Source organism: Phocoena sinus, chromosome 3 (genome assembly GCF_008692025.1).
Source record: "Phocoena sinus isolate mPhoSin1 chromosome 3, mPhoSin1.pri, whole genome shotgun sequence".
NCBI lineage: Eukaryota > Metazoa > Chordata > Mammalia > Artiodactyla > Phocoenidae > Phocoena > Phocoena sinus.
Window position 1 is genome coordinate 38,908,401 of NC_045765.1, and position 13,196 is coordinate 38,921,596.

General features: G+C 46.3%; 2 protein-coding genes across 3 annotated transcripts in view; one reads left to right on the plus strand and one right to left on the minus strand.

Moving 5' to 3' along the window:
- Window positions 1–13,196, minus strand: part of CYFIP2 (cytoplasmic FMR1 interacting protein 2) — a 131,996-nt gene that overhangs the window by 38,621 nt on the left and 80,179 nt on the right. For both annotated transcript variants that reach the window (XM_032627786.1, XM_032627787.1), the window contains one exon: window positions 952–1,095. In XM_032627786.1, coding sequence (XP_032483677.1) covers window positions 952–1,095 — 144 coding nt within the window. The remainder of the gene's footprint in view (window positions 1–951; window positions 1,096–13,196) is intronic.
- On the plus strand, window positions 10,239–12,707 carry FNDC9 (fibronectin type III domain containing 9). Its single transcript, XM_032627798.1, has one exon. The coding sequence runs from the start codon at window positions 11,206–11,208 to the stop codon at window positions 11,887–11,889; it is 684 nt and encodes a 227-aa protein (XP_032483689.1). The 5' UTR covers window positions 10,239–11,205; the 3' UTR covers window positions 11,890–12,707.

Below are 13,196 nucleotides of genomic sequence, written 5' to 3' on the forward strand. Positions count from 1 at the left end.
TGTTACCTTGGGCTTATAGACTTCAAGGAGGGCAATTTCTAGGCATGGGGTCCCTTCTGGGGTTGGAGTACTTACATGAGATCCAAACTAAGATCTAAAATGAAATGGGGCCAGGGAGCTATGAAGACTGAGACAATATATAATTTAAGCATGGAAAATTCATGGCACATTCATCCCTCCTGTGTCCCAGGCAGACATCGTTAATCAATTACCACATCTTCCTTCTTAAATTTAGCTTCACAACCTGGAACAACGCCTGGTTATACACAGCTGCTACCAGAGGACTGGAGTTAAGAGGTGAATCCTGTTTGCTATTCCTGACATGGATATGCATTAATCCGTTTCTCTTTTGTCATCTCAAAATTTTAAGAAAATTTGTTGAAATGTTTCAGCCTTGCTGCAGCAGTGTCCTGGGGAATTAAATGAAGGTTCAGATGGCCATACTTGGGGTGGACATAGAATGGTGGCAAAGGGCTATGGAATTCCCTCGAGGCCTGCGGAGTATTGGTAGCACCAGTCATCAAGAAATTCCAAGGGGGAGAAGCGTGGTGATTTATTAGAGATGTCTGCCATGGGCATGGGAGGGAAAATGGCAGCACATGTGTCATGGATTTGTCAAGCTCAAATTAGATAATGCAGCACAGGAGATGGGTATGAGCAGTCATTAGTAGGCCTTCAAGTCAAAATCAAGATTGCTGAGTTCAGTTAGTAAGTACTGGGAGTGAGCTCAGCATCAGAAAAGGAGAGGCAAAGCCACAGGTCAGAAGATGCACTGAAATGTTACAGAGTGATAGGTAAGAGGAATCAGGGGATAAGGGCAAAGGATTCCCTGGGTGATTCCTCTAGACAGAGCTGAAGAGCCTGTGACTTGATTTTCCAGGCCAGGTAAAAAGTGAAAACAAGCCTCATTCCTCTCAACCCTTACGGCCCGTCCCAGGCCCCCTTCCTTACCAAGCTCTTGACGATCTTCAGCAGTTCCTCCATGACCACAGCGATGCCCTGGTAACCCAGGAGTCTGCAGATGGTCTTGAAATGAGGGGGTCCCACGAAGTTCCTATAGGAGCTGTAGATGTGGCTGTAGGCAATGTTGAGAGGCTGGAAAACAGAGGATGTGGCCAAGTCAGTGGCAGAGAACTGTGAGTCCTAGCAGGAGGTGTTTCAATCATAGAAAGGATAGAAACTTGATATCCTTGTTCTCTCACTGGGGACCTCTATGAATACATTTTGCAAGCTGCTCATAGAGAATGGTGGTCAGTGACCACAGGATCCAGCGAAGGTCATCAGATGGGGCAGCAGTTCCCTAACAGAAGAGGAGAAAAGGCCTCCAGGTAAATATATTTTTAATAGGACTCATGCTACCCACAACTGTCCACACACAAACCAGGACTTTCACAATTGAGCTATTGGATGAGGGTAAAACAAATGACTTCCTTTCTCTAGGGGTATTTTCAGTACTAGGAACTGGCTGGAAAGACCATGTAAGAACTCAACAGCTGCTTCAACATTGCCTTCTTTCTACGCTGAGGCGCCTCCATCTATCACAGGGAGGCGTCTTGGGGACCAAGAGGCCTGGGAGGCAGGAGACCCCTGCTGAGTGCATGGGAAAATCGCATTGGCTTTTTGAGCCTCAGTTTCTTCATCTGTGAAATAAGGGGGTTGGATTACAACAGTGGTTCTGTAGCTTTTCGATTAGCAATTAAAACAAAAAAGATGCCACGGAAACAAGCACATGAAACAGACAGAAGCAGAGTTGCTCTGACTGGGTGCTGGTTGGGGGCCACCTTCATTGTCCTCTGGACCCCATGAGACACCATCACTGAATTAGTGGAATCTCTTTAAGATCTTTCTGTCTGAGAATACAGGGCCAAAATAAAGGGCTCTGAATTGGTCTCACCTAGCTGGTGATACACTAAGGTTATCATTGACTTTGTTTTGAAATGCTGCCACTTACGGAGCACCTCATGCCAGGCTTCATGACGCCCTCCAAGTGCATTTTCATTTAATCCACACAACCAATGTATGTGATCCGTGATCCATACAATTCTTGGCCCTAATTCACAGATGAGGGAACTGAGGCTCAGGGTGGTAAGTAGCTTGCGCAAGGTCACACAGTTAATTAGGTAACTGAGCCCTGATCTGAACCCAGGTGGCTGTGATTCCAAAGGCCATGTTCTTAACCTCTACCTACAATGGTGAACTTTGGAAGCTGAATTATTACGTAAACCATAACCTTTTTTTTTTTTTTTTTAAGAAAAAACTTCACTTCTAACCTTAGTTCTGAGTATAATTTTCCTATCGGGAATTGTAAAAATCTTGTACACAGAACATGCAAATATGGAAAGACCACATCTGATATTCTATTAGCTGAAATTCTCTATAAGCTGGCTAATTAGAAATCCTACATGAATTAAATAGGAACTGTAATGATGCTTTTGGAGTTCTGCAAGATTCTCAACTCTGGAGCCATCAAGGGAAGATTTAATTATGTTCAGTCTAGGTTTTGCATTAAGTACGTTTTACTCTACACGAATTATTCTAAACTTTACAAAACAAGCATCACAATTATAGTACCCTTGAATAATGAGGACACACGAGGAACACAATTAGAGTGCCCACTAATAACAAGAATTCGTGAGGAATCAGAACACCCACTCATCCAGCAGGTTGAATAATAGTTCTCTTGGTAAGCTAATGCCTATATATGGGGAGGCCTGGAATGTGAGAAAGCAGCGTTCTGCACTCAACACTGGTGTGCTGTCACAGCAAAACTTTGCCTGAGCCTGGGGGAGGGATCCCTTGCAGGTAGTTACTAAAGATTTCTAAATGGTATGGGGCAGCAGTGGTTTATGTAAGGAGGGAAAATATAACTGATTAAAAGCATGATGTTCACTGAGTTGATGGTCAGCAAATCCTGGAGTATATGAATTGTTGAGTTTGATTTAGTCAACCATGGGGCCAGCCCATGTAATTTTCTGTGTATGGAGCCAACCATTTTACTGTCTCTGTAACAGGCCACCCTGCCAAACAGGGCTGGGACCAGGGAGAGGTGAGTGAGGTGGCGCTAGGGCACACGTGGTACAAGGTACTCACCCTCCCAAGTGAATGCAACTTAGTTCTGGCCCTGTAATCAAAGGCCCACTCTGTAGCCTCCTGTTTCCTCTCCAAGGATGAGGCGGGTATAAAACAAACACCAGATACACCATGGCTTACCTCTGGTCGGGGAAGGAGAGTGACTAGAAAGGGGCGTGAGAGAACTTTCTAGATGATGGAAATGCCCTACATGTTGACTGGGTTCTTGACTACACACATGTATACATTTTTCAAAATTCATGAAAGTATATGTACACTTAAGATCTGTGCATGTTATTGACTGAATGGTTGTGTCCCTCCCAAATTCTTATGTTGAAATCTTAACCCCTATTGTGATGGTATTAGGAGGTGGGACCTTTGGGAGGTAATTAAGTCATGAGGGTGGAGTACTCATCAATGGGATTAGTGCCCTTGTAGGAAGACACATGAGAGAGCTCTACGTCTCTCTTTTCTCCATCATGTGGGATACGATGAGAAGAAGGCTGTCTGCAAACCAGGAAGTAGGCTCTCAACAGACACTGGATCTGCTGGCACCTTGATCCTGGACTTCCCACCCTCTAGAACTGTGAGAGATCATTGCTGTTTAAGCCACCTAGTTACCGTATTCTTGTTATAGCAGCCTGAACTAGGACAGTGCATTTTATTGCTTATGATTATACATCAATAACAAAAGTAAACTAAAAAGCCCCCTGGGCTATATCATAGCCTAATTTACTTCCCAACATTTGCTTTCAAAGATAAAAAAACATGATTTGAGTTTCTTCCCAAAGAGGGTTGCAGCTTAAGCCTGCACAGGCATGTAAGAAGGATGACTGGGCTGTGCTCACAGCCTGAGGCGAGGGGCCCCTCATGGACTCCCAAGAGAGCTGCCTCCTCACTCCCCACCCACACCAGGTGCTGCAGCCTCTCCTCTGAAACCAGTAAAGCTCTGGGCATGTTCAGTCTTCTTTCAAATATCCCGTGAAAGGAACTTTTGAGCAGCAGGGAGCTTTCAATGGATATCCCTGGAGGGGACGAAAAGCAATCAGCTACTTTTTTCCCCCTGTATGATTCTCTGACTTATTTTCCTGCTTTGTCTGAGTCCAGAGTTATTTACTGGGGTGGGCACACCTGATTTCAAATTCCAGTTCCATCAATTTACTAGCTAGATGATCTTGAGCAAATTACTTAAACTCTCTTAGCCTTGGTCTTCCCTAAGTAAAGATAATAATACCAACTCCTGTAGGGTTGTTGGAGGTTTAAATGAGATGACATACATACGGCACTTGGCATGGTGCCTGGCACGCTGGAAGCACCCACTGAAATAACAGCCCTTCATATGCCTTCGTTTTGGTAATTTGGTAAGTAAAGACTATGAAAATACAGCTTCCTGGTCAAATTTCCCCCAGCAGCTTCGGCTACAGTCATGATCCCCTGAATGTGGACAGTACATCTGTGGGGTACAATTTCATACAACACGGTGTATCCTACACAGTGATGTGACAGAGGGTAGAGCTGAGACCAGCTGACGGAACATACCCAAAAATGCAGATTTTGCTCAATATTTAGAACTTTATAAAAATAGGAGCTGTCCAACAACAGACTGTGCTGGGTAAGGACAGAGACACATGACATAGGGGTGTTAGAAGGGAGACCTGCCTGGAACAGAGGGTTGGAATAGATGTGTTATTAACTCCCCTCTGAAGTGCAAGCTTCAGTGTGGTCCTCCGGGCGCTCATCTTTCTTAGCGGTCTTCTTAACCCCCACTCCCACCCAAGGAGTTTCTAATATAAGCCTCCCTTAGCGCTTCCTGGCAAGCACAAATAAAAATATATTTGGGTAGGTGGAAACTGTTCAGCAGCTCTCCCCAGTTCTAGGCAGAGAAGAAGAATTGTGGAATTGTTGTATCACACACAGGGCTTAAAAAAAAATCCCCCTTACAGACCCGCTCAATGCACATAGGAGGCCTCTTGTTGACATTCCTCCATCAGTCTTGGATTCTGGTCTGGACCATTCAGGCCTCAGTTGATGGCCCAAGGACCAGCATGAAATGAGCAGAATTCAAATCCTCCTTCTAAGTGAGCAAGCTCCCCTTATTCCCCAACTCCCCCCACCAAAAACACACCACACCCATGCAGGAGGAAACACATACACATGCCGCAAAGTACATGCACACACACCCACGCAGGGCACCCATCTGACCTGCTGGCTCAATAGGAGGCTGGGCCCTATTGAGAAAATGTGGGAATGTGGGAGCCGGGGCATTTTCTGAGGTTTGGCAAAGAAAAACAGGAATGCGACATGACTTCAGATGTTGGAAACCTGCTACAAATCTCTTATACTGAACCAATCCTGCTAGCTGACTCAGGCTACGATCAATGTCTGCCTTTCGCAACTAATTATGTACCCTGTTTAGGATGTCTCACTTAAAATCAAGCTTGTTTAAATCGATCCTGCACAAAATAGACACCTTTATGAGATCTCAAGAAATCATCCTGATTCAGGAATTGGAACATATTATTAATGTGTGACACTGATGCACATTTTTTTTAAAGGAGAAACAGTGTGTGTGTGTGTGTGTGTGTGTGTGTGTGTGTGTGTGTGTGTGTTTGGGGTTTTTTTCCTGGCTGCACCATGAGATGTGTGGGATCTTAGTTCCCTGACCAGGGATTGAATCCGTGCCCCCTGCATTGGAAGCGCAGAGTCTTAACCACTGGACACCAGGGAAGTGCTGGTGTGTATTTTGAATACCCCTGAGGTCGAATCAAGGCTCATACTAGGGCAATGTTTAGATACCGATGATGACACTAAACAAAAGACCAAACCCACAATCTCTAAAGACCAAAACATTACTGGGAAGTTATTGGTATAATTTAAGGAATGATTTGTGCCACAATCTATATCACTTGCAAGGCTGTTTTATGATAGACTCTCTACAAGTTAATTACTTAGACATATTTTTAAAGTTTCCACTCATATACTAATTTCAGTTACTAGACCAGTTGCTAAAGGCTTTTTACATTTAATATTACCCCTAAGTGACAGAGCTCTTAGGCAGGGGTACTTGGACTCCAAACTCCGGAAGAGGAAACACTTGCTGACTGCATTTCTCCAAAGGTAGTTGATGTTTTCGCTGCTTCTGCTGGCTACCTTCGGGTGGCTGGGTGTTTCCTCTGAGGTCTTTTAATTCCTTGCCTGTTCCTATCACCCTGGAATCCACCAAATTGCGAAGTCCTGCCTCTAGCTCTCTGACAAGTCAACCACAAGGCAAAGAGCTGCTACTGACCACCTATGACTGAAGGTTGACCCAGCAGTGCGGCAGTGCATCAAGGAGGCTGGCCAGGAGCTTGGGCTCTGGACCGACAGACCTCAGCGTAGGGCCCTGCTCTGCCACAGCCTAGCTTTGTGATACTGGTCAAGTTACTTAATCCCTCTGAGCCTCAGTTTCTCCCTTTGTACAATGGTGATAAGACGGCCTACCTCAAAGAGCTCCCCATGGGTAAAATGAGAAAACACATTTTCTCGTGCACTGAAATGTTCTCAGTGGTTATTTCTGTGTCATAGGATTTTTGATTGCTGTCTTTGATCTTTCTGATACTCTTTATGTACAACGAGCATGTACATTAAAAAAAAATAAAGCTGTTTTAAGGGGAGAGAAAAGGAAGGAAGCACCAGGCAGAGTGCAAACCTGATCCATTACAGCCTCTGGATGAAGCTATGACCAACTCAGGAGATGGCTCTGACCCACGGACATTTTCTTCTTAATAATAATGTCTACTCTTCCTAAGCTCAGCACTACAGAGATGGGTTCGTCTCACTGCTACAACATTATCAGGTGGGTAGTATTGATATTTGGCCTAGGAAAGTCAGAAAATTTGTCCAAGGCCACAGAGTCAGGATTTGAACCTAGCCTGGGGACTTCAGCCCCTGGGTGCCAATCAGCTTTGGGACCAAGGTATGCTCTCTCACTGTCCCTTCACTGCCACCTTCAGGGAGGGAGCAGGGATCCCACTCTTGGCTGGTTTCCTCTGGCAATGATTTACTACTGGTGTAAACCAACCAGGGACCACCTGGCCTGACAGCTGAAGAGGCTGCCACTCAGGTGACTGCAGAAGAGTCCTGCCTAAAGGTGAAGACAGTGAGCCTGGCTGGGGTGCAATCTCCTGATGTCCCCAGATGATCTGTCTCATCCACAAGGGCTCACTGGTTTCTCTGGGTGCTGCTGGGGAATGGTGATGGCCCAAAGGAGCAGGATAAGCCCTGGACTTGGAGGCAGGGACCCGGGTTCCACTCCTGGCTCTGCCACTAATCAGTCACCCAGCCTGAGGAAAGACATCCCTTCTCTCCGGATCTGCGAACCAAGAGGACTTCTAGGCCTTACATCCTCCAAGTGTCTCAACTTCTCAAATAAAAAGCCAGGGTGAAAAATGGCATCCAGGAGCATTAAAAATAAATTCTTGTTTTCAGTGGCAAAGGCTTGAGCTCCATCTCGTCACTCCACAGGCCCCCTAACGCTGGTATTTTTATTCCCCTCAAAATAACCTTTTCAAAAGGCATCTGCAAACTACTGCGTTGGCCTTTCTGTGGAGAGGACGCTTTCATGCCCTGCAGGGAGTCGCCATTAGCATGCATTACAGCAGATTCTAGATAGACCCCTGCGAAAACTGAATGCCACGGGAGGGAAGCACAGAGCAAGTGTCTAATTGAGGGACACCAGGCATTCCGAGACCCCACGCCCTCACAGAGACCCTTGACCCAGGGAGGGTCTGTGACTCACCGGGCAACTCTTTATAACTTTTTGATTATCACTGACGTGAATCAAAAGGAGACCTTCATGGGTCCACTTGGATACTTTGGCCAAGAACCAAGAAGAATCAAGATGACTTTTAAAAATGCCTAATTTGTGTTATATGATTCAGGTCTAAATCCATCGGAGCTAGGGCTGCTGTAACAAATTACCACAAACATGGTGGCTTCAAACATTCGAATCTCTCAGTTCTGGAGGCCTGAAATCAAGGTGCTGGAAGGGCCATGCTCCCTCCAAAGGCTCTAGAAGAGAATCCTTCCTTGCATCTTCCAGCTCCTGCAGGTCCCTGGCAGTCCTTGGCTTATGGCAGCATCACTCCAATCTCTGCTTCTGTCTTCATATGGCTCCTACCCTTTGCATCTCTCTGTGTATGAACCTCCCTCTCCTTTCTCTTATAAAGACACCAGTCATTGGATTTAGGGCTCCCCCTAAATACAGGATGATAACATTTCCAGATCCTTACCTAATTAAATTCACAAAGTCCCTACCTCCAACTAAGGTCACATTCTGAGGTTCTGGGTGGACCTGAATTTGGTGAGGGGTAGGGGTGGGGAATGCTCAAACCAACTCAGTACGAGTGTCCTGGCGGTTCAGCAAGCCTCACATGCGTTCAGGCCTGGGCAGGGGGGTAGCACTCATGTTTTCTACCTGACATCCTGATCTAGCCCAAGCGATCAGCTTTACAGATGATGGAACTGAGGCCCAGAGAATAAGTGTCTTGACCAGTGGCATACAACTAGGTAATGCCACAGGAGGCAAGAGTAAAGAAAGAAGAGGGTGTAGAGGTGGGTAAGGAAGTGGGGTGGCAGTGGGGTGAGAGGGGATGAGGATGTAATTACCATTTTACTTGTGGGAAAACAAGAACGGCAGCTTTGCATTTGCAACCATTGTCCAAAGAAGGTCTAGATGGGGAAAAAAATGATAACTAGCTTATTAGAGACCCAATTTAGGAGACTTTTAAGAATTAGTACCACCCTGAGGATCAGTGTGCAGGGGACTGTTTGCCTTTTTTTTTTTTTTTGGCCAAAGGAATGAGAGCTCCTCTCACTGGGCAAAAGCCTTTCCAGACTGGTCCCTGAAACATCCTGCGTACAAATGCCTGCTGGTTGCCATGGTGAATGAAACTGATCTGAAGAAATGAATAATGTGAGCGTTGGGGGCGACAGTGGAATTACTCACACAGTGGTGAGAGAGACATCAAGTAGAGCCCAGAGCAGAGGAGGGAGAAGGCAACATCCTTCAGCTTTGGTCCACTCTGCCTCTGAGGGCTGCGTTCTAACCGGATCCACTGTGAGCATCAGGTAAGGGACACAAATGGCTCTTCTTGGAAATGGAAATGGCTTTTCCTTTCACACTGCTTGGAGGAGGGCCAGGCAATGGTAATACGAACAGCTAAAAATAGGGGGGATTTAAAAACAGAAGCAGTGGAAGAAAAATAAATAATGGGAGACATTTAGTCGTAAAAGCTCTGAATGCTGCATCTTGACGGAAAGCTCTTCAAAATGTCTGCTGTAGAAAACTCAGTCTGCAAAGACAGCCAGCACAGATGTGAGGCAAACAGAAGAGATTCATGACAAGAAACAGCATTCCTGATCACTCCTGATGGAAGGGTTTATGAGGGCTATTGCCTCTGTATCGTAAGTAATGAATTAAGCTCTTTTCATTGTGGTCCCTATTTATAGGGGTGTGGCGGGGTGGACGGGTGTGTATGAGAAGGAGACCCATGGAGGGAGCGCAGATACTCAATGTGTTCTGCAAAGACTCTCGCTGGAGGGATCTGAGCACACCTGCCTTGTCCCTTTCATCCCCCATTTTTCTGGAAGAAAATTTCTAGCCAAACGGAAAGGAACTCCCCTTCCTGAGCATTTTAGTTCATTGTCATCCATAGAGAAGAAAAACAAGGCCTGAAAAATCATTCACTGCTGGGCATCTTCCTGTAGCTCACTTCCTCTAGGAGCACGGGCACGAACACAGGTGGTTGGAGGGAAGCAGGGAGGAGAGAAAGCAGCTCGTAATCGCAATCAGTGTGGCTTAATGTCCAATTCAGGTTAAAATCTGATCGACTGTTTTTTACTCTGTCATTGCAATCTGAAATGAAACCTTCTGCATTTCGTGTGGAAGAGGAGGGGCAGAGAACTGAGCTGGGTGAGATCTATCCGTAAACATACACAGGTTGACTATGGCTGTCTCTGAATTTTAGCTCAGGGGAAATTCAGTAGAGGAGAACAGTATCTCTCAAACACATAGAATTAAAAAGAAACGAAAAAGCTTGAAGATGGCGCACTTTCAGCAAAGCGAGAGGGCTGGCAATCTGAAGAGGGCTCATTTCACGTGTCAGGAAAAACGGCAACTCAGTCTTGGTACCAGCACCTCATTTTGCAATAACCTTCTACGACTAAACCCGGCAGCCTTGTCTTTGTAAATCCAGTGGTTACGTGGCTTTGGGTCTTGTACCTGTTAGCTGATTGCTCCTCTCAGATTGCTCATTTGTAGAATGGGAATCCAGTTCACAGGGTGTGATGAACAAAGGATATTTACTCTTATATGTTGAGCTTCTAGTGACCTGTGACATAGCAACTGCTCGCTATTGCTGGTTATTACCATCATTAACAGTCACAGAACCAGCAGTATCAAACAGCAGCAGTTATGCTGGTATTTGGAGCTGATTATCTTGACCTAGTTGTGAAACTAATTTTCTGGGTAATTCGGCTTTGAAAAAAGCTAACGAATGGACAAAACATGAGCAGAGGCTTTGGGGAGAAATCAGCTGCCGCTGAGTGATGATGCAAATCTCTGGCTACGGGCAACAGCACTTGGAGGCTAAAAACACAGTGGCCAGAATGTTCTAGATGAATGAGCTCACAGCACTTGGGGCAGAAACAGGAGTTCCAGAGGGAAATTTTAGGTGAAACAACTGCCTGACCTGGAGGTCACAGACCCGTGGTGACTCACGTGGGGACTCTGAGGCTGTGCTGATTTGTCCTTTCACTGCCTTTTTTCCCCTTTTTTTAAGGTTTGGGAACAATGTTGTATTTAAAGAATCTGAGCCACGGCAGGATGAGGCTGGGGGATGTGCGTGCATCTCTTTTGGGCCTAATGGCCCCCAGCTTTGGCATGAGACAGCCCTGATTTGAACTGTGGTTCTGCCATTTCTCGGCTATGCCTAGCTGAGCACTGTCACCTCTTGGCCTCCATCTCTTTGTCTGTAAATCGGCGTCAATATTAGTCCCCATCTCGAATGCTCAATGAATGGTGGCTATGATTATCATAAATAAACACTTAAATGAGGAGATGACACTCTTCACTTTGATTCTGGTTTCAGAATCGAGATGAACATCGAGGTTGGGAACGTTTCTTATACGGGAGCCATCATTTCCTGGTCGTCCTCGGAGCCCTGCCTGGAGGACTATTACCATATTATGTATAGGCCCAATTGGAACAGCATCTTCTCTGGCTATCTTCGCTACAGCTTCCACCACGAGGAGAAGGTGCCTCGAACAATCAGCTCCGTGGTGCTGGAACACCTCACCCCTTCCACTCTCTACTTCCTGTGCATCAGCTGCAAGAAGATCCTCTTCCCCTACAGGCACTACTGCACCATGTTCCACACCCTGGATAAGAGTCCACTGGCTGCTGGAAGTTCCCTGGTGGACCCCCAGATCTCCCTTTGGGTGCTGATGGCCATTCTGCTGGCCTGCTTCACAGCAGTCTTAGCCTTCATCTGCCTCCAGTTCTGGTGTATCCGTTGCCATGAGCCTCGATGGTCCTACAGAGCCGGCCTCATGGAGGAAGCCAACGGCCTGGTGAGATGGCCAGAGGAGGCCCCGGGTCTGGGTCAGGGGGAGGAAGACCTGCAGGGGCTCCCCCTGGTGGAAGTGCCACGCAAGAACTCCGGAGCTGACGCGGAACCAGAAGCCGCAGCCGCAGCGGAGGAACAGGATGCCCCCGACGTGGGTGCCCTGAAGAGGGAGGGCGGTGTTCATCCTGCCGCACTGCCTCATTTTGGGGAGTGAGAGGTGGAGGGGAGGCAGCCCACATCAGGTAGCTTATAGCCCTCCACGCAGCAGGTCTCCGGTAAAATCGCATCTGTAGACTACCCATTCGCCTCCCCTCAAATGTCAGAGCTCTGACACATGGACCACCTGGTTGGATGAATGCCCTTTGGCAAAGCTTCTCTAGCTGGAAAACATATAACCCCCTGGTGTGCAAAGGGAGGAACACGGAATCTCTTAGGAGTGTCCATTAAGGGTAGGGTGTCTCAGTTAGGAATTAAAAGCATTTATTTCAATATTAAAACAACCATGAATATATTATGGTATAGAAAGTGAAATCTGCATGACTTAAATAAAGTACAAAACTTTCAGGAAATTTTTGAGTTGAAGATAGGCTCTTGAGTTATGCTTTCAGTCAGCTGAGGCAAACGTCCAGTCTCCTCTGCTGTTGAGGGGGATTATTTTGGAAAGATGTGAGAAGCCTTGCTCTAGAGTGTTTTCCAACTTTCAGCCAATCGCACACCACTTTGTACCCCATCTTCACCTTTTTTTAAACCACAGACTATCTTTACGATTATTAACAATACCTTTTCTTTAAATTGACTCATTTTTTAAACTTATTTTAAAACATAGTCTTATGCTACTCCCCAAATGAAAAACCAGCACCCTCCTGCTATAAATAGAAGGGAAGATACATAATAAATAGAATGAAAACAAAACAATACTAAATTTGACTTGGATACTATTGCCTACTAAGGACTCTGAGCTCAGGGCCTGCTCTCTCATCTCTGATCAAAAGGGAGATTAGGGCTTCCCTGGTGGCTCAGTGGTTGAGAGTCCGCCTGCCGATGCAGGGGATACGGGTTCGTGCCCCGGTCCGGGAGGATCCCACGTGCCGCGGAGTGGCTGGGCCCGTGAGCCATGGCCGCTGGGCCTGCGCGTCCGGAGCCTGTGCTCCGCAACGGGAGAGGCCACAAGAGTAAGAGGCCCGTGTACCGCAAAAAAAAAAAAAAAAAAAAAAAAGGGAGATTAGCAGTCGTTGGAAAGGTATTAAAGACATATTAGCACCAACATAAGACTTGCTCCTTGGTATAATCAGCAAGGTTTGAAAAAGTATTGCAAAGGGAGTTACTTTGTGAGTGACTGTTAATTCATGCCATGACTGCGACTGTCTACAGTTCTGTCTGTAAAGGTTCCCTGATTTGAGAGAGTTGCCTTGACCAGACTGGCTGCTCTGGAGAAGACACCTGTACTCTCTCAGCATCATCCTAAGACGTTCTAAGCCCCACATTCAGGCCCAAGTGAAAGGCACTCATCTTGGTTCCTCA